The sequence below is a fragment of the Adiantum capillus-veneris genome, chromosome 16 (assembly GCF_014529385.1).
Source record: "Adiantum capillus-veneris isolate H3 chromosome 16, ASM1452938v2, whole genome shotgun sequence".
Classification (NCBI taxonomy): Eukaryota; Viridiplantae; Streptophyta; class Polypodiopsida; order Polypodiales; family Pteridaceae; genus Adiantum; species Adiantum capillus-veneris.
The window spans coordinates 5,967,539-5,989,444 of record NC_140946.1 but is presented as its reverse complement, the minus strand read 5'-3'; the positions used below and the strand labels follow the sequence as shown (position 1 = coordinate 5,989,444).

At 47.2% G+C, this 21,906-nt stretch overlaps 1 protein-coding gene across 1 annotated transcript in view; it reads right to left on the bottom strand.

The window, feature by feature from the left end:
- Positions 1 to 689: 689 nt before the first annotated feature.
- The window catches only part of LOC147438497 (Plastid-lipid associated protein PAP / fibrillin family protein), a 103,294-nt gene continuing 82,077 nt past the window's right edge, over positions 690 to 21,906 (bottom strand). The window contains exons 3-4 of the mRNA XM_086484597.1: positions 12,641 to 12,820; positions 690 to 1,143 (exon numbers count right to left, since the gene is read on the bottom strand). Coding sequence (XP_086340723.1) covers positions 956 to 1,143; positions 12,641 to 12,820 — 368 coding nt within the window. The 3' untranslated portion in view covers positions 690 to 955. The remainder of the gene's footprint in view (positions 1,144 to 12,640; positions 12,821 to 21,906) is intronic.

Sequence of the window (21,906 nt, the reverse complement as noted above, 5' to 3'; positions counted from 1 at the left end):
TATAGTTCCCACTACAAGCTTTCAAGTGAGCCCACTTGTTGGCAGTGCAAACTATAAAACTTTTAGATCTTATATATTTTCTACAATAAACTATAAATTTATATTTATTTTCCATCTGTATAGTATTCTAATCTCTACCATTTGGTGTCCTCAATTTCAATAAAAGTTATAATCCTTGCAAAACATCTCAAACAAATAACATCTCGATTCTTTTAAATCTTTACAATGCTAGGTACTTTAATTTCTTGATAAACATGATCATAATCCTTGCAATCATTCCCATACAGAAGGGCATGCTGCATACTTTTATTCTGTGTTTGAAATGTAGAATTTTCTTGTATATCCGTAGTCGAACTAAATGACGTGTATTAATGTCACCGTCGAGTGGAAAAATCAAAATGAGGAGAATCTTTAGAGATTCTCTCTCTCTCTCTCTCTCTCTCTCTCTCTCTCTCTCTCTCTCTCTCTCTCTCTCTCTCTCTCTCTCTCTCTCGCGCGCGCGCGCGCGTGTGTGTGTGTGTGTGTGTGTGTGTGTGTGTGTGTGTGTGTGTGTGTGTGTGTGTGCACGCGCGCGCATGCGCATGCGTGTGTACCTCTCATATGAGAAAGCTATTTCACAACCACATCGGAGGACTACAATTGTGCATACATACACGTAGGAGAGCACTAGCCCTTTTTCCACAACAATCTATGCACAAGGCACATGGTTAATAAACAGAAGACGGTGAGGTCATTCAATTTGGCATGATCAAAACTAGCCTGACATGTCTTAAAAGATGTCGATGTAGGTTCTGTGTAACGACAGCACATTTACAAGGAGAAATGCTGGCGTAATACCTGTATACTGTGTATATCCTCCAAAAAATACAGCACACAGCAGAGCATTAAAAGCAATATTGCAGAGCCTGAGAGCCTGCTCACTACTCTGCTCAGCAAGATTAACTAGTGAGACCAGTCAAAATCGTCTAAACACAAACAAAGAGCCCTTGGATCCTCTTCCCAATCTCACTCTCTCGTCCAGATAGATGATGGCAATCTTGACACTCGATGTCCCTCCATATTGGAATTCAAACCGTCCAAATTTCAGATAAGGAGACTCGAACCTTATTTGAATCCACCTGTTGTCTAGAGCCTCCAATTTCCCTGAAATAAAGGAACTCTCTCTCTCTCTCTCTCTCTCTCTCTCTCTCTCTCTCTCTCTCTCTAGTTGCGCGCGCGCAAACACACACAAGCGGCTGATTTCTATTACTTGAGAATTCCCTTTGGAAGCCCAAACGGGGTTGATCCAAAAGGGGCAAGTACAAATGTAAATACATAGCAGGCTCGTAGGCAAACTGGTATAAAAACTAATACAGCTAGCCACAAGGGAGACCAAAAAATTAAACCTCTTGTAAAGTAAATAATGACAGGAGAGATACTCCCAGCAACCTCTGAAAGATAAGACACCTCCAGCAATGACTCCAAATCAATGAGCTCGAAGGGAAGCAACAACAACATGAGGCCTACAGACGATGAAGGTGGTAAGAGCTATTGGAAGAAACAACCCGTTGAGATTTCAACCATAGACAAAACATTGACCTCGCGAATCCAACTCAGTGCATCAGCAACTTTATTGGTGGATCCATCTAGCCTTCTGGCCTCTGAGATCACCCCGATCACACACATACCACAAAGAATGAGAATCAATCCATGCCAAAAAGGTAGAGCAATATACATAATACCGCCACTTCTTAAAAGTATGGCCCTAAAGCTTGTTCTCATACGTTGGATAACGCATTTCAACATCAAAAAGCTTCCTCCGTCCAAATGCAACAGGACGTTCATCCCGATAAAGCGTTGCACCCATAGTTACATGGAATGGCCATTTTCAGGTCTCCGTTCCCTGTTCCCATTCTAGCTTCCAGTTCCAAATCCTTGTTCTGTGTTTCGGACGCGAGCATCCATAACAGGGAATGGCATTTCATACTAGTTGACGTTCCCCGCTCCGCGTTCCGATTTCCCATTTCGGGTAACTATGGTTGCACCTACTGCATAATCACTATCATCCGTCTCAACAACAGATGGATTGCTAGGATCCACACTATATAGCCTTGGTGCAAAAGTCACCAAGTGCTGTAGTCTCTTAAAGCAGGGTTACATTTATGATGAGGTCCCGAACTCTTCGGTCCTTTCATCCCTCTTTTCAAAATTTGTCTAAGCAGAGTAGCAACTTTGGAGTAGTCCTTAATAAATTCGCGAAAAAATCAAGTAAAGCCTAAAAAGGATTAGGTGAACATTCTTTTAAAATGAGTCAATTTCGCACTTTGTCAAGCTTATCACGATCAATGTGAATTCCATCACAAGTAATAATATGATCCAAATATAGCTGCTCTTTCTAGAAAACTCGCACTTAAGTCTTTAGCATAAAGCTTCTCACTTCTCAATACTTTGAGAACAACGTGTATAATAAATAAGCGCAATATGTTTGGATAGAGTACAATTGTAAAGCAAGATATCATCGAGAAATACAACACGAAGTTTCGTAGACACAGTCTCATCAAATCATTCCTCATCTACTTAAACATAGCACGAGCATTAATCAAACCAAAAGGCCATCCTAAAATAGGTCCCCCCGTCGCACTTAGCAAGTTGGTGGATACTAGGAAGTGAACTCAATAAAGGCATAAAACCAAGGTGGGGTCCCCAAAGGAAAGTACCCGACATTTGGGCCACATTGCATTTTTGGATGCGGTCGCAATGGGGATAGATGGTCAAGAGACCAGTGGGAGCCCAACGGAAGCATCTACTAAAAATTAGGGAATTACTATTTTGGGCCATGAAATCTGTTCGAGTCATTATCTCCGGAATGCCAAGGGGAACGTTTTAGAACTCTGCTGCAAAGTCAACTGGGCAACCAATCGTAAGATTTGTAAGCGGCAATCCCGAAACGGGAAATTGCTTATAAATGCGCCAAGTGGCACAATTTGGTGCACTTTCCTCATGCAAGAAGAAGTGGCGCTGAATTTCTAGCTGGGAAGCTCATTTGCAAGCTCCTGCCACAGGTTAAGAGCTATTGTGTGCAAGCTTTCCCTCTCATGCACAGTGTAGTGCAAGAAGAGATGTCTTGCACACTCTACACTGCTCTCTCTCTCTCCCCTACGTGCAGTAATGTGATGCCCCACAAGAAGGCTCTTCATTTGACTCATGTACAGCTGTGTGGTTACATGCGTTTTTGCTGAGGCAAGAGCCTCTCTGAGCAGGAATAGGAGCAGCTAGTTGCTGCTTCAAAAGCAGGCACCGGTGAGGGTGACAACCTCACCGTAAAGGTGTGATTTCAGCCCCAGTTATGCGCTGTATTTTTTACTGTTTTTCAGCCATACGGAAGCCAAAACCATTGGGAACAATGCCCCACTGGTAGAGGACAATTCGGGGACTGTTTAGGGCTGAAAACAAGGCAAAAACCAATAAACACAGCGAGCTGAATTTACTGTTTTAAACAGAAATCAGAGGGTTTATGCCAGCGGAAGTGAGTTCCAGCAAGGGAATTGGTTTCGGGCAAGTTTTGGGGCTGTTATGCTGCCAGAATAGGTGGTATCTAGCTGGATACAGGCAAAGAATTCCCAAGACTCTTCTTTGTAAATACCCTCTTAAAGAATAAAGAAATACCGAACGGGGCGCCAATTTTGGGGCCTGCAGGTCGTCTCGTCTGCTCGGGGCATTCTAGCTTCCAAGCTGTGTGTGCTTAAGTGCTAATTCCCGTCGCAGGTTAACCTTGTAAAGTGCTCTGTGTGTGTGTGTCTAAAGTAAAGAATTTTGGGTGAAAGCCAAAGCCTACTGCCCTACGGGCCGGTTTCAAGGTTCCGTTGCCAAAAAATCAATCACTTTTTCCTCAAGAGTGAGCCTCGGTTGGTTTGGTAAAAACAAAGAGTACAGGAATGCGGGATTACACTATGGCCGACAAAGGGAGCGGCATTATGGAAGAGGGTTCCTCTCCGCAGGACAGACAGGAAATTCGAGATTGGCGAGAGCTCACGGCCACGCCTGTCTGTACCTCTTGTTGATGTGAATGTCCCTCCAATACAGGGCTTTATGACTGGGCAACTCGAGGATAATGCGTTCGGGACTCGGTTAGTTGCTGCGGTGAATGTGTTTTTGCAACTAGTGTAGAACCCAAGGTTTATGGAGTTCTTGTAAGTGCCACCAGTGCCACAGCAAAATAGGCAACAGAGCGAACAGAGCTTGTTGAGGCTCAAGCCCAAGTACTTCATGCGTCTCAGCAGGATAGGGAACACTCGCATGTTGCGGAGTTTGGGGCTCCAAAACAGGTTCCTCCCATCCTTGAACAAGTGGTTAGGACGCCTATTCCACAGGTTATACCAGTTCAACCCGCCACCTTTCAGAGCCCACATGCTGTCTTGAATGGACAGGGAACTGGTTACCAAGCAATGCACCCAGTTTTTCCACCACCCACGGTACATCCTGGGTATTTCAGGGGTGAAACTGTGTTCCAGAGTATGGCTGGTTATGCGCTTGGAATTCAGGCGTACATGCCAGGAACAGTGTTTGGGGGTATGCAAGGCATGATGCTAAACCCCATGTATGGTAGCATCGGCATGCCGCAAGGTTTTCAGTGCAACGAGGGCCAGTTTGGGGTGCCGCATGGCCATTTTGGCATGGCTGGTTTTTCTAGACAACAGCCAGATATGGCACCTTTGACACAAAATGTTAATGGCCAAGATGTGGCGATGATTCCTATTACAGTGCCCATGTTGCAGACCATTCCTTATGACAATTTGGGGGCACTGGAAAAGCCGAAAGCTTACAAAGAAGGTGGTGCAGCTGTAAAGTTCAACACTTTTAACGACTTCGAGGATAAAGCAAAGGCTCTCACTTATGTCCAGCAATTTGATACAGCTTATGCAGGAGGGAATTTTACAGAGGCCTCTAAGGTCAGGAAAGTTGCCACTTTCTTGAAAGACAATGTGCTTACATGGTGGACGACATTGTTAATGCAAGGACAGGCACCCGCCACTTGGGTCTACTTCAAGTAAATGTTTGCATCTGCTTGGCTGTCAGATGAATTTAAAGCCGACGTCATGACAGATTGGCACCAGCTTACTTCGGCTACACGCAAGAGCTTGTTGGAGTACAATCGGAGGTTTTATAAAGCGCTAGTCTCAGTGACCTCCTACAGATTTGTGCCATTGATAGAGCAGATAAGCCATGGGAAAGCATTGCTATGGACTTTATCTTTGATCTTCCAAGAACGCCAACAGGGAATGATGATATATGGACCATTATCTACAGGTTCAGCAAGCAAGCCAAGCCCATTTCATCCCTGTTAGGAAGAAGATAAAATCTTATCAGATGGCACGCTTGTTCATGTACAATGAATGTGTTTAAGTACCATGGTATGCCACAATCGATTATTAGTGATCGTGATCCTCGCATGACAAGTTTGTTTTGGAGAGGATTGTTTGAGAACATGGGCACTACGCTTAAGTTCTCGTCTTCGTTTCATCCACAAATCGATGGACAGTCAGAAGAGGCTAATTCTACTGTCTTAGATCTGTTGAAATAGCTATGTGTCAGATAATAAGGGCAAGTGGGAACAGTATTTGCCTATGCTTGAGTATGCATACAATAATACGGTGCATTCGTCGAGTGGCAAGGCACCTTTTGGGATTGTTGAAGGTGGCAAAAAAGTTCCTCCCATTTTGCATACAAAGGACAAGATCTTTGAGGCAGATCGATATGTTGAGAACATGGATGAAATGTATAAGAAAATTAAAGTTGCCTTGGCGAAGACTCAGGCAAAGCAGAAAAAGGTTGTTGATCGTCACCATCGTGAATTGTTGTTATCACCTGGTGATTGGGTTGTGTTAAGGTTCGAAAAGGCAAGGTTAAAGAAGATGAAGGGCAAGGAACGGTTGTTTCCTAAGCTCAACATGCGTTACTATGGGCTAATTCTACTGTCTTAGATCTGTTGAAATAGCTATGTGTCAGATAATAAGGGCAAGTGGGAACAGTATTTGCCTATGCTTGAGTATGCACACAATAATACGGTGCATTCGTCAAGTGGCAAGGCACCTTTTGGGATTGTTGAAGGTGGCAAAAAAGTTCCTCCCATTTTGCATACAAAGGACAAGATCTTTGAGGCAGATCGATATGTTGAGAACATGGATGAAATGTATAAGAAAATTAAAGTTGCCTTGGCGAAGACTCAGGCAAAGCAGAAAAAAGTTGTTGATCGTCACCATCGTGAATTGTTGTTATCACCTGGTGATTGGGTTGTGTTAAGGTTCGAAAAGGCAAGGTTAAAGAAGATGAAGGGCAAGGAACGGTTGTTTCCTAAGCTCAACATGCGTTACTATGGGCCTTTTCAAGTGCTTGACAAGATCAGTGATGTGGCTTACAAGCTCAAATTGCCTGATGCGAGGAAGATTCATAATGTGTTCCATGTGAGTCTTCTAAGACCCTTCGTGGGTGATGTGCCAAAAGATATGCCAGATGAGGATCAACCACAAGTTGAGAAACTTGATGAGATCCTGGTACCTGAGCAAGCTTTGGCACATAAGGACAGAAAAGTTAAAGGATAGGTTCTAAGACGCTACTTGGTGAGTTCAAGAACTATCCGCCTATGGATGCAAAGTGAATGGAAGAGCATGAACTGGCAAAAACTGTCAGAGTCACCAAATGTATTGCAGCTTTACCTTGAAGCCTTTGGGTTACAACCTACTTATGCCCCAACCCAACGTGTTCAAAGGAGGGGTAATGATAGGACTAGCACATCAAATGTACATATGAATTCGGTGTAATAGATGGAAATGACAGAAGTATGAAGGTCTCATTAAGTCATTTGTATCCATGTGTTACGACCTTTCTTGCGGATACATGCGATGATAAAAGAGTGCTAACAACACAAGATCATCAGTGGAGTGTATTTATGGTATGCAATCAAGGACGTTTGCAATTTCAAGAGGGGGGTATGTCACGAGGACGTGGCAATTGTTAACTATGTCACGAGGACGTGGCAACTGCTAACCTTAGTTGTTGGTTTCTTTCCAATGATTTTTGTTTTATTTTGGAGACCCTCTTTTTGAAGTTGCAAATGGTCGGACATTATATGGCCAATGTGAACGGTAGTTTCACCCGCAGACAGGAAGTTGGTCGGTACTGGGATTCGTATAGTAAGAGGATGTCTAGGCTAAGTTCCAGATCATGTAGGTCCCCCCATCGCACTTAGCAAATTGGTGGATACTAAGAAGGGACCTCAATAAAGGCATAAAGCCAAGGTGGGGTCACCAAAGGAAAGTACCCGACAGTTGGGCCACATTGCATTTTTGGATGCGGTCCCAATGGAGATAGATGGTCAGAAGACCAATGGGAGCCCAGCGGAAGCATCTCCTAAAAATTAGGAAACTACTATTTTGGGCCATGAAATCTATTCGTGTCATTATCTTCGGAATGACAAGAGGAACATTTTAGAACTCTGCTGCAAAGTCAACTGGGCAACCAGTCGAGAGATTTTTAAGCGGCAACCCCAAAACAGGAAATTGCTTATAAACCCGCCAAGTGACACAATTTGGTGCACTTTCCTCATGCAAGAAGAAGTGGGGCTGAATTTCTAGCTGGGAGGCTCATTTGCAAGCTCTTGCCAAAGGATAAGAGCTATCGTGTGCAAGCTTTCCCTCTCATGTACAGTGTAGTGCAAGAAGTGATGTCCTGCGCACTCTACACTGCTCTCTCTCTCTCCCCCCTACGTGCAGTAAGGTGATGCCCCACAAGAGGGCTCTTCATTTGACTCATGTACAGCTGTGTGGTTACATGCCTTTTTGTTGAGGCAAGAGCCTCTTTGAGCAGGAACAGGAGTAGCTAGCTGCTGCTCCAAAAGCAAGCACCAGTGAGGGTGATAACCTCACCGTATAAGTGCAATTTCAGCGCTGGTGCGCTGTATTTTGACTGTTTTTCAGCCATACCGACGCCAAAACCATTGGGAACAGTGCCCCACTGATAGAGGACAGTTCGGGGACTGTTTAGGGCTGAAAACAAGGCAAAAACCAGTAACTACAGCGAGCTGAATTTACTGTTTTTGGGCAGAAATCAGAGGGTTTACGCCAGTGGAAGTGAGTTCCAGCAAGGGAATTGGTTTTGGGCAAGTTTTGGGGCTGTTATGCTGCCGAAATTTTGCCAGAACAGGTGTTATCTAGCTGGATACAAGCAAAGAATTCCTAGGACTCTTCTTTGTAAATACCCTCTTAAAGAATAAAGAAATACCGAAAGGGGCGCCAATTTTGGGGCCTACAGGTTTTCGGCGTCTGCTCGGGGCATTCTAGCTTCCAAGCCGTGTGTGTGCTTAAGTGCTAATTCTCGTCGCCGGTTACCCTTGTAAAGTGCTCTATGTCTATGTCTAAAGTAAAGAATTTCGGGTGAAAGCTAAAGCCTACCGCCCTACGGGCCAGTTTCATTTCCTCTACTTTGCCTTCATCCAAACTAGTTAAGAGTTGCACAAGAGCCACTGTCGGATGTTGACACGAGTATAGGAAAATCCCACCAAGCGGCCAACAACCCCTCTTTGAGAGAGAACCTCAAAACAATCACAAATTTTGTGAGATAGATCTTCTGAAATGGAGGGTGCCATAATACTAGAGAGAGAGCCGATGAAAAATACATTAGACCGAATCCTTGACGTTTCCTTCCTCACCTCTAAAATCTAGAAAAGGTTGTAATGTGAGTGAGCAGGAGTGTACCCCTCAAATGCAAAAGAGGCTGAAATGTGTGTGTGCAAGAGAGTGTGAGAGAGAGTCGCAGGTGGGGCAGGAATGGACATGCGGGGCGGGGGTGGGCAGGTTTAAGAGGCGGACGGGGGTGGCACGTTAGCGAAGGGTTGGCAAAGGTGGGCTGGTTGGGCGGTCATATGCTTTAAAGTGCAACTATATGCTTTGAAGCATGTCATTACACTCCAAGGCATGTCATATGCAGGTAGGGCGGGGGCAGCACGACAGGCAATTTGGTAACGCATTTGACCTCCCAGTTGGTCTTGCTCCTAAATCAAGTCTATCGCCTTTGTGAATCTATTGCCGGTGGTGCGAACAGAGAGCTATCGGTATCAAGCTGCAGGTTTCAACAAGGCGGAGATGAAGGCTAAGGTTGAAGTTTGCTTCAACATTTCTTTTTGAAATTTAGGTCTTTCTTAGACCGTGTTTAAACAAAAGTTAAGGCTATTGCGGTGTCGAACATGTCTTTTGGTACTGCAATCTTTCGCACAAGCTCTTTGAGTTTTCTTGCGATGGTAGTTGCGCCAAGGAAAGACCTCATCACTCGACAAGAAGCAAGGATTACAAATCTGGAGGCTAAGGTTCAAGAACTCATTGAGGAGAACGGAAAACTAAAGGAACGTTTGCGTAAACTTGAGGATGGGAAAGAAGTAGAGAGCCAAACTCTGCTTGCAAAAGCACAGGAAGTCGCATCCTCCCTCGTTGAGAGTGTCATGGTCGTCCAAAAGAAAGCTCATGAGGCAGCGCATAAAAAGATTGAGACAAAGATACAAGCAGCCCTGCAAGAGTGCCGACTACAAGAATCTCTTAGCCTTAAGGTCGTCATCGGGGGGCTCGACCCACCATGGTGCACTCGACGAGGACACCTCGAAGAAGCAATCACCAAACTTAATGACATTCTTCAACCAGTTCAGATCAAACCCGAAACCGTTTCTTGGATCAACGACACACATAGGCATGTGCCACCCAAGCATTGTATTCTCATTTTCAAGGACAAAGAGGAGCGGATCAAGTTGCTACGCCAATCCCGACTCTTGAAGGAAACAAAGCTTTGGATCATCGATGAATTAACCCCAACACAACTCAAGATGAAAGCAAATGAACTCAAGAGGATGCACGAAGCGCACAAGCAAGGTAAATGGGCAGTCTATCAAGGCGGTAAAACCATCATCCAAGAATTCAAAACTCCCAAATCAGCTATCTCTTCACCTGCTATTTTCCTCTACTCTTTTGATGGACCCTCGGTCCTTAACTGATATGTATCAAACGCCCTCACATACTTGGAGCGATTGTTACGTTTTGTTTTTGGTCCCATGGGTTATATCTGACCTCCGTGGACGATAATTCAATCCATCTATCTATCTATCTCTCTCAAGAATTTTTCATTTGCAGGCACGTGGCTAATCACAGAGAGCAAGCAATCGCCTCCTTCAGCTCGCTGACCATCCCTCGACAGAGATGTCCCATTCATTGAGGGTCACCGTCACCCGTTGCAGCCCAGTTTATCATACAACTCACCTTTACCGACGTGACTTTGATATGGTATCAAGCCGACGGTGTGCTCAAGAGTCCGATCGTTTATCAAAGCCTCTTTGAGGTGCTAATGCTCATACTTGGTCATTCATTATCCTCAAGAGTACACCACTAGTAATCAATCACATCAAGATGAGGAAGAATGCAAAGATGGTCATAGTTTTTTCATAAATTTAACTACTTTCATTCCAGTATGATATTTGGCATATGACGTGCGTATGATATGATCAAACCATAGTTACTCACACAAGATTTATATGGTGAATTGAAAATTACAAATCAATCGCTAATGGCATGTGCAAGATTTGAACGCACTGGCTATCAAACTTTTCTAAGTGCAATCATTAATTAGTCTCATTAGTAGCATGTTTTCTTGGGCCTTGAATGGCATGCAACAGATGGAATTACTTGGGAATCTCAATCATACTTTTCCATACTTTCATACCCATATGCGTTTGCCATATGAAAAAACTATGTCTGGGTTCCTCACTTGGTTGGTCAACACCCAGTTTGACCTCAATTTTCCAGTGGGACTTCTCAATTCGCTCATTCGAAGCCCACAAAATCTCATCGCCAACAAGTCCTTCGGATCTTGCACTGTTTGCAGCAGTCACAATTATTAAGGATCAGGTATGGTGCTAGAGGTACGGACTCTAGGATTCATTGAATGATTTCCATTGGAATGGAGATCCACAAACACAACGGTCATCTGCTAAAATTTTCTTTTGTTATACAACAATCAAGGCAACAGTCAATTGTAGTCAGCCCTAGATCCAAGCAAGGGACAGACAAAGTAACCCCTCCCTTACCATCATGTAGCAAATAAGGATCCAAAATTTTAGAGAGTATCGGCATTTTTAGGGCTGCCGCCAACAGCCAGCAATGGCGACCTCTTCGAGACCTTTTCGTTGTGAAGAATCTGCAGTTACAGCCCTCAACACCTGCATTTTGGAAAATTATTGTGGTGCCTTGTAGCCCTAGATCTGGGGAAGAAGCTGGAACAAGACCCAAGAAGCTTCACAATCAAATCAGTCCCATGGATCCCTATCTTCACCCAAGCAGCAGATACACCTTCCCATCATCCCCAAGAGATGCCTCAACATAGGAGTTGCTTGGAGCCATTGGGTAGAACAGTTCGGAGTCTCAAAGAATGCGGATGACGTGCAAATTTTCCATTCGGGTCGATCTACACCAATGGTATCATCATCATTGCATGAGCATCAACGCACGGTTCTTATACACATCATTTGTGCAATTCACAAGCAAATACCACTCTAGTAATGGAGAGGAGGGCCTTTGAGAGGGTTCGTTAGGACCCCATCATGGTGTATCTACTTCTCTCTCCATCTCTCTTTAAGATGACCTTCACCTCTTCTCCTTCTCTTTGAAGGTCAAGAACATTCCTTAAACAAAGAACTAAAGAGCAAAGCAATAGAAAAACCAGACAAGAAGGGCTGCAAGGATTAGTGTGATCTCTGATCTCTTAGTCACATTTCTCTTTATCATTTGTTGTGTCTGACAAGAAATAAGTGGGGAGCTACTAGAGAACAAGCAGCACAAAGGAAAGAAACCGAGGGGGGAGATGATCGGTGTAGCTAAAACTAAAAAGACCACGAACCACCCTTTTTACAGCAATACAATCCTTTGAAAACCAGATGCTGACATGACACACAGCTTGAAGACCACACATTCAAAAAGTCACACCTCTTTACAGAAATAATTAGAAACCAAGTATTGGCATTACACGACATAGCGCTCGGGAAAAGATAGGTTCACTTTATCCAAAGCCCATTCAAAATGAAAAATGGCCGGCTCAAATTTGGGTGAGAAGGTTCTTAAGCCGGTTCAAATGATGGACTTTTTAGTTATAATATGAGATTTTTAGTGTGATTATCCCTCTCTTTGGAGTTAGCCTGCTCATATGAGTGTGAAAAGGTTCCAAAGCCGGGTCCACAAAAAATGTTTCCTGAACCCTGCTTGAAGCCCATCGTCCCAAAAGTCAAGTATAAGCATGATGTTACATAAAGCATTCCCCAACCTAACAATGACAGTTGCAGTGTCCACTGTAAGCAGTAAATGCCTTTTATGCATGCACAACTTTCCTAAAATTCCAAACTTTATAGAAAATAATAAGAAACTTTACAAATGCATAGAAGGCAATCACTGCATATAGCCAACCGCCATACAACCCCGCGCGTACACCCACAAATACATGCACGCATGTGGTTCCCTGTGTGTAAATGTGTACATGTACGTGTGTGTGTATATATGGATGTCATATAGCTGGCAATCAACAAGAAGCAAAAGAAAACGTTTAAACGCACTACTAGAGACTAAATAGAGCCAATCACCTTTTAAAGATACTTCCCCATCCAATATGCCCAAGGCAGCGAATGATACTTTGTTGCTCACAAAATCTGGTTCCTTGACCATCTGCACCATTTCCTTGGTCTTCAAAAGTGCGCGGCCTATCACACTTCGATAGTAGCCTCCAGTTGCAGTTGGATTAGACGAGTACACAACATCCCACTCTAAACATAAGCAAGGGTGCAACTTAGCATTGTTCAGTAACAGCACCATGCTGGCATTAAAATGATAGTCTTGAGGCTTTTTTTTAAGACTCCAAAGTTCAAATGCTAATTAAAATAGTTACCCCAAAAAAAAAAGGATAAACCCCATTATGCAACAATGGGCTGAGTAATGCTAACACTAGGGCTCTTGCTTTAGAGAAAAAAGCACAAATCAATGTCCCAAGCAACTAAGCAAGGTCACCCAAACAACAAACTCCGCATGAGTTCCAATATTGTCACTTTTTGGTAGACAACTATCTCGCATTCCTATTTCAAATTGTTTTACCCGAACATAAGCCATTCATTTTATTCCTTTTCCTTGGCTGGAGTCTAGAACCTAGTCACTTTTGTGTGCAAGTTGAACAAAATCCTTGAGGATTCTTACTGGTTTTGCTTGATAGGTACAAGCTGATTCATCATGTGATTAAAGGTCCTGTCCATATTGATTAATTACTAACTGCAAAGAATTGTGTCACAAGTTGCTGACGTGGCCAACCCTAGGAAGTTAGGGCCATTGAAGAGCTACAGTTGGACAAACTGACCATGAAAACAAACCCTAAAATGCTGGCATGGCAAGGACGCTCAAATTGCTGACGTGGCAGCACTATACGAAATGGCCCGCAATTTGCGGAACTGCTGATGTTGCAACTGTACGGACTGCCCTAAATCACAGAACAAGTTTTTGGTCCCACCATTTGACTCAATTGCTTTTGGGGATGAGAGATTTTCATGTTCACTCCTTTTCAAGGCCAAGGAAATCTGTAAAGGAAGAAGGGGGGGGGGGGGGGGGGGGTTCTTTCTGGCATTCCAGAGTGTAGGAAGCATAGGAGTACCCGACTGTTGTACCTTGATTGAAGCAATATAAAAGAAATACCGAGAGGGACACCAGGGTTTTGGGGCCAGTGCTCGCTCTCTCTCTCTCTCTCTCTCTCTCTCTCTCTCTCTCTCTCTCTCTCTCTCTCTCTCTCTCTCTCCCCAAGTCTTGAGTTCAACTCTCCTCGTCGGATAGATCTTTAAGGTCTCTTGGGATAGTTTCTTACGACATTAAATATTCTCTTCTTCTTCTTCTCTCTCTCTCTCTCTCTCTCTCTCTCTCTCTCTCTCTCTCTCTCTCTCTCTCTCTCTCTCTCTCTCTCTATTCTTTTCAGTTGGCACGTGGTACCCTCTTGTTACAGTGGTATCAAGGCTATAGGCATCTGCTCTTCTAAGAGCACACCGATCCCTTCTAGAGCAAGTAGGGCAAGATGGCACTTCTTGATTCTACATACTATTTGTGTTCCTCCTTGATGAACTCTGCAACTGGTGCAACCATCTGACTTCTACCCGGTGAAACTCCCTTTAGCACCGTCGTTGCCACCACCTCCTCCACCGCCCATAGTTACGAGGAACAAGAACGGGGAACGGGAACGGGGGGGGGGGGGGGGGGGGCGGCTCCGGAACAGGACGAGAACGGGGAGGAGGGCGGGTCGGAACAGTCGACTAAAGTAAGGCTTGAATTACCTCCATTCAGCTTAGTCCCAAATCAACTCCTAAACAACCCCAAACCTGCCCTCAGCTGCCCCAAATAAGTCCTCCAAACAGCCCCAAATCTGCTCCCCAAGTGCCTACTTTTGCTCGTTCCACCCTGAGTGTAAGGTGCAGCGGAAATGAATGCTGAACTTTGCTCAAGAAGAGTGCTCCGAACTGTGCACAAGGGTTCCTTTTACTTACGGAAGGGAGAGCCTTACGTTCCTTTAGTGAGAGTGCAAATGATCACAAACAAAGTGGATAAACACTGTGAATGAAGGTGCTCAGACTGAGAGATAGAGAGAGAAGAATACGACACCAGAATGTTGTCAAACCCTCCTCCGAAGGCCCCACTCTCTATGGCGAGAGCGCTCAGCCTCAATGGTCTACTATTGATTGCACAAATCTCTACAATGCAATGGACTTGCCGACAATGTCGACAACAATGAGGACGACGACGAGACGGGCTGAAATCTGAAAACGCTAATGGCTGAAAACTGCAAATCTTTATCTGCTGAATTCTGACTCTATGTCGATGACGACGAGGCAACGACGACGCACTGAAAACGCAGATGTTGAAATCTGCGTTTTCCGGGCTGAAACTGCAAACGCTCGCTTATCTGACCGTGCGGCGAGGATCCGTTGCGAGAAGGTGAGGTTTGCGAGGTTTAGGACTTCTATTGCGGTGTGTATGCTGAAAACTGAAAACGCTGGTCTATCTATTGAATCCGTTGCGGAGGAACTACAAAACGCTAAGTTGCCAACGTGTACACACCTGAAGCTCGCTGCAGCTGCCTCCACCCCCTCCCTCTACGCACATTTCCTGCAGCCCATCGCCCTCACCATCGTTCTCTCTCTCTCTCTCTCTCTCTCTCTCTCTCTCTCTCTCTCTCTCTCTCTCTCTCCCCCCCAACCTGCTCGCGCCTTGCCCTGCCTTGCACTCTGCGCAGCAGCCAGCCAGCGCGCCCAGCCCGCCTCAGCTCTCAGCCTACCCGTCCGCCCTTCTTCGACACAGCAACAGACACAGAATGGCGGCTTCTGCTCCACCACAGAGAGACTCCACTGAAGATCCCTCACCCGACACCGTGGAGCCGACCCTTCGACTTGCTCTTTCATCAGAAGAGCAGCGAGCTTGATGGCCGAAGTGGAGCGCTTGAAAGCAACTTTAATTATCTGTAAGATCATTGGCACTCGGCCCAGTCGGGGCGAGATTCGGGACTTACTACAGGCCCGTCTTCTCTCCGATGTGGACAAGATCACCGATGTCCAGATCCTCGGGAGAGGGTACTACCAGCCTACCACGTCGAGTTCGAGTCTGCAGATATGACGACCAAGGCGATTTCGATGAGCCCACTCGGCATCAAAGCAGCTCGAGCTTACTTCCGACGTTGGCATCACCGTTTTGACCCGACTACAGACGTGCTCGAGGAGGAGGCAGACTTACTGATTTCGGTCTGTTTCCTAGGCCTGAGGCGAGAGTACCATCCCCTCCAACCCAGGATTGGTCCCATGTTCGAGACAGTTCTGGAGTCTCCACGCACAGCAGCTTCAATTGTGGCCAGGGCCGCTATCTACCTACTGTGCGGGTTCTCGTTCGTGACACGCACTCCCTCCCCAAGGTGGTACTGCTGCCTAGGGTAAGTGGGGGATGGATCAGACAGAGTGTAGAGTATTCGGGTCTCCCGAACCAATGTTTCATATGCAAGCAGATGGGCCATATGCCAAAGGCCTATCCTCGCGGGAGACCTCGACCCACAGCGCATGCGCAACCTCCCAAGGCTGAGCATGCCAAGCAGCCAGCTACACAGGATGCACAGGCTGGTACTTTGACAGAGACCAGTGACCAGCCAGCTGATGGTTGGCAGCAAGTGTCTGGCCGCCGCCGTCAGGGGAGAGCTCACCCCACTGCTCCACTTGGTGGCCGACCTTTCGCAGCTCAGCAGCACTGGGTTCCGATTGGGAACCGTTTTGACCCCCTTCAGCAGGGCCTGTGTACCCCACTGCTCCACCTGGTGGCCAACCTTTCGCAGCTCAGCAGCACTGGGTTCCGACTGGGAACCGTTTTGACCCCCTTCAGCAGGGCCTGTGTAACGACTTGGACACTCCAAGTCAAGAATCAATCGCGACAGCACCAAATAACCACTTCAAACAATTCACAGATCACAATAGATTTGCACTGGCCCGGCGGAGTTTCGTGCCTAGAGATATTGGCCCCAAAGACTAGCGTCCCTTTCAGTATTTCTTTTTGTATTAATCAGTTCAGAGTACAAGAGAGTGGCTCGGGGTTCACTCTCAGAGCATCTAGACGCAAATCTTGAGCGACGCAAATCTTGCTTTTTCTCTACGCAATGAGAAAGAGAGAGAGAATGCTTTTGCTTTCAAGTTTTGACTCTCTGTGAGAGAGAGAGAGCAGTTGCTTTTGATTTGAAGCTTTTGGGGCTCTGCTTTTGGCATCCCTTGTAAACATTTAAATAAGTGGTTTGGGCCTTCACTTCTCAGAGCATCTGGACGCGGACTCTAAGAGTGAACCCCGAGCCACTCTCTTGTACTTTTGAACTGATTAATACAAAAAGAAATACCGAAAGGGGCGCCAGTCTTTGGGGCCAATATCTATAGACACGAAACTCCGCCGGGCCAGTGAAAATCTATTGTGATCTGTGAATTGTTTGAAGTGGTTATTTGGTGCTGTCGCCATTGATTCTTAACTTGGAGTGTCCAAGTCTATTACAACCTGCCTGCGGAGGCCCCGTCCACTTCTATTCCTCCACCACCGCCTCGTCCTCCTCCCTAAGCCGCTGCCTCCCCCACCTCCACTTTCGCCCCCCGTCCCTCCTCTATCCCCGATGAGACCCACAGCCTCGTCTCCCGACCCTTCCGCCACTCCTCCTCAGACGCAGGGTACTGGACACGCTTCTGCCGCGAGGCGTTCTCTTGGTAGTGCTTTCGCTACAAACCATGTGTGGCTAGAGAGGGACAGCCCCATTTGAGGCCACCTTTTTTGGTGCTCACTTCTCCCTTTGCAGCAATCCCCAGGGGCCTGACCAGCTTCGACATTCGCAAACGACAGGATTTCTTCGACTACAGCTTCACTCGGTTTCTAGGTGATTCCTCTCCCGACTTGGAGGAGGCCAGCTTTCGAGTCCACGTCCTCTTTCTTGTAGCTAGAGGCAGTGAGGCCCTCGACACAACGGTGGGTTTCTCCTTTCCGTTGTGCGGTAGAGATATCACAAAGTGGACCCAGCACACAGTCCTGGACTAGCTCCAGACCCTGGCTACTTAGTTCTCACACCACACGAGGGACACCTCCAGATGCAACGGATTGCAGACACATTGTGGTGCATTTGTTTGCTGACAATCAGTGCCCTCCGTGTTATGTTTTTGTGTATGAGGATTCTTGGAGAGAGGATGTAGCCCTTCAGGCTGCACGCTCAGCTTGGGCCTAGGCGGGACAGTCACTTCTTGCGCGCTTGTCTAGAGGTCGTTCGGATGCGGATTACTCCCCATCCAAACGGGCCTCAAAGATAGCGAGGTTGGCTGTTGTGGCAGCATTTGTTTTCTCTCACTGACTCCATGAGGATCATCTCATGGAATGTGCAGGGGTTAGGAGGGCCCCAGTTTCAGTGTCAGAGGGGTCGGCTGCGTCAAGAGCTGCAGAGATGCCTTGTGGGTGGTGAGATTGACATTCTTATGTTGCAGGAGCATCATCTTTGTGAGAGCGGTCAGATTTTGCGTGGTCGCTATGAGACTTTTTGGTCAGCTGCTTTTGGACTTGGAGGCATCCAGGGTGAGGTATGTATGACCATTATGGACTCTTTGCAGTTCGCCATTGTGAGCAGGGGGATTATTGTGCCAGGCAGGGCTCAGTGGATTACTATGCAGGTTCAGGGTTGCCTGATGGGCTTCCTGAACATCTAAGCGCCCAATGCAACGAGCGCACATGCAGAGTTTTGGGCTCACATTGCAGAGTCTCTGCCACACAAGCAGAGCAAAGGTGCACTGGGGGAGACTTCAACATGTTGGAGGACCCAGCTGACAGGGTTGAAGGTAGCCATACTACTGTGCATGGAGATGAGTTGGCAGCTTGGGAGAGGTTCTGTATGACTGCGGGTTTCAGATGTGTGTCAGCATTCTAGCTTTGTGAGGCCACCTCACAGCCTGGCCTTCTCTAGTTCGGACCGTCGAGTGGGAGGAGTGAATCTATCTCGGATAGATCACTTCTACAATAGTGATCACTTATGTGACTTGGGTGGGACTGTTGGCATTTTGGCCAAGACTTCCTTTTCGGACCATCCACCAGTGATCCTCACAGTGACTGATAGGCAGAGAAGGGGGAGCACGATGCTACGCATCCAGAGAGGGTCTTGCTGGACTCTGAGCTCAGAGAGCGAGTGGAGGCTCTTTGGACAGAGAGCTTAGACTCACAGGATTCTCCTGCTGACAGAGTGGCCTCAGGACTTGCTTAGCTTAGTCAGCTCTTTCTTCAGGAGTCTTCGGCTCGCCTGGCTACAACGAGAGAGGAGGAGCAGCATCTCCGACGGGGTGTTGCTTCCTTGCAGAGGATGCAGGAGCAGCATCCAGACAGTCCTTGGTTGGAGAAGCAATTACAGCAGGCTCGCCAGGAGCTCGTCAGCACAGAGGAGAGGCGCCATGAGTTTGCTTTCCATCGACAGGCATCTCAATGGACCGAGGTGGGTGACAGAGTGACAGATGCTTTCTTTGAGGCAGTGGGACCTCCGCATACGCATGCCAAGGTCAGTCAGTTGAGGAGGCCCGACGGGTCAGTTGCTTCAAAGCCAGACGACATGCGTGCAATTGCTACTGACTTTTACCGTGATTTATTGTCTGCAGAGCCCCAGTCAAAGCGTCAGGATGCATGCAGAGAGCAGGTGTGGGCACAGATGCCTTGTCTTATGACTGAGGAGATGCGTCAAAGGCTTGAGCTGCCTCTATAGCTAGAGGAGCTGCACACGGCTCTTTGTGCGCTCCCCCCTGGTAGCTGTCCAGGTGAGGATGGCTTGACTCCTAGCTTTTTCTTGGAGTACTGGGACTTGCTTGGCTCATATCTTTGTAGTGCTTTTCAGTACATCCTGGACACAGGTGAGATGCCTGACAGCATGAGTGAGAGCCTGATTTACCTCATTCCCAAGGAGGGTGGCTCCTTGGATGAGATTCGACAATGGCGCCCCATCACCATCCTCAACTCAGCCTACAAAATTCTTGCCAAGGCTCTGAGTTTGAGGATTTAGCCACTTCTTCAGAGCCTTATACATGGGACTCAGACAGGTTTAGTCAAGGAGCGTAGTATCCTTGACAACATCTTCACTTTTTGAGAGGCTTCTGTCCTCGCACGGCTCCGTGATGAGGATCCAGTGATTCTTCTTCTCGATTTTGAGAAGGCCTACGACAGAGTTGACTCGGATATTTTGGAGGGTACTCTACGCAGGATGGGCTTCTCAGATGCTTGGATCAAAGGGGTGTCAGCTTTGTACAGACAGGCACACAGTCAGGTGCTTTTAGCAGGAGGTAGAGGTGAGGTTCGGTCAGACAAGGCTGCCCTCTTGCCCCCTTTCTCTTTCTGTTCTATGATGAGGCGATGAGCAGGTTTTTGGTTTCACAGCAGGTTGGTTTACGTGGCTTAGCGCTCCCTATTTCGGGAGATGAGCTACTGGACGCTGAGTTTGCAGACGACTCAGCCTTGTGCTTGGATGGCCAGGAGGCCAACCTACACAGGTGTGAACACACTCTTGAGACTTTTTGTTGTGCATCTGGCGCACTGATCAACTGGAGAAAGAGAGTGGCTTTCTCGGTAGGTAGTGCTCCTACGCCCGATAGGATGCCAGGTGAGGGTTTCATGTGGATTCCCCCAGGGACTGCACTTCGGTACTTGGGCTGTCACTGGTCAGGTTGGTTTGAACTTGTCTCCCGAGCAGCAAATTGCTCCCCTCCTCCTGTCTATCAGGAGGAAGTTGTTACATTGGAGCTCCGCAAGACTTTCTTTGGCAGGCACAGTTAAGTGGCCAACCAGGTGTTGTTGGCTACTATGTGGTACATCACTTCTTGTTGGATCTTCTCGAGTTCTTGTATTAGCCACGTAGAGAGGCTGATCAGGAACTTCCTTTAGTCAGGGCGTGACACTCAGATAGCCCGGGCCAAAGTGGCATGGCACATCATCACTCTTCCTTGTTCTCAGGGAGGTTGGGGATCATAGACCCAACACGGCAGAGCAGAGCCCTTCTTGGGAAGTTCATCGTCAGAGGACTTCTTCCAGGTGAGGAGCCCTGGAAGGAGTTCTTGCTTCAGCGGCTTAGTGCTAGGGTGCCTCAGGCTAAAGGTCCCTGACGACCCTCGACTAGATGGATTTTCACAGAGATGCACAAAGTTGGCTTGAGCAAGAGACTGGAGGACCGCTTTGCTGTGAGTTCTTGCTTCAGCGGCTTAGTGCTAGGGTGCCTCAGGCTGGAGACCCATGGCGACCCTCAACTCAATGGAACCCCATGGTTAGCACTCAGAGAGGCCACTTGGTTGGTAGTCGGCCTCATGTTTCCTGGGGTCCCATGGCAGAGGGTCCAGCACGCTCTCTAGGTGACTGGCTACAATTTTCAGGCTTGTCAGACGAGCTTCAGGGCATTCAGCTACAAGGCATGAGAGGGGTGCAGAGCATGTGTCAGGACATCTCGAGGCAGTACCAATTGAGTGGCTCGCACCTCTCGAGTCAGCAGCGCCCAGATGGATGGGAGCCTTCACGTGACTGGAGGTTCTCATCTCAGTTCGAGCTTGCTTAGAGACTATACCCTCCCTGTTTTTCGAGCTACATGATGAGGGACGCTTACACTGAGTTGCAGTAGAGGCCCCGCAGGTGGCAGAGAGCTGTTTTCAGAGGATTCGCGTAGTGGGCATCTGTGGGAGGACTTGTGTCATAGATCCCGACCCAGCAGCTCTTGAGACTGGCCACTAGAGACTGTGGGCTTGGGAGAGCTGTCCACTGGCACGAGTACAATGGAATCCTGGAGAGTGGCTGTGGAGGGACCGTTTCTCCTCTACAGACCATCCAGGTGTCCCTTTCTTTTAGTACACTGTTCGACTAGGACGTCACATACTGACAGCGCAGAGAGAGACTTGTCCTGCTGCAGCACCTCATTGGCAGGAGGAGGGTCTCACAGCTGAGTTCTCCGCAACTTTTTGGAAAAGGTTGTGGGACTTCAGACAGCCGAGACGAGTCACTTTGTTCCAATGGCTGGTTGTACACAGAGCTACTGTAGTTGGGAGTTGGCTTCTACATAGTGGTCTCTTGGCCGCCTGTGCAGCTTGTGACCATCTTGTGGAGAGTCAGCGTCACTGTCTTTGGGACTCTCTTTTGGCACAGCAGATGTGGCTTCGTGTCCTTCGGCTGATGCCAGCTCTTTCCACAGCTCGGAAGTACACTTGGGGGGCAACTGCTTGGTCCACTCTCACGGGCCCGGCACTTCAATTTGAGCTATCTTCCACCAGCAGGATGATAGTGATGCAGGGGGGTCGACCTACACTCCAGCCTGCTACAGAGC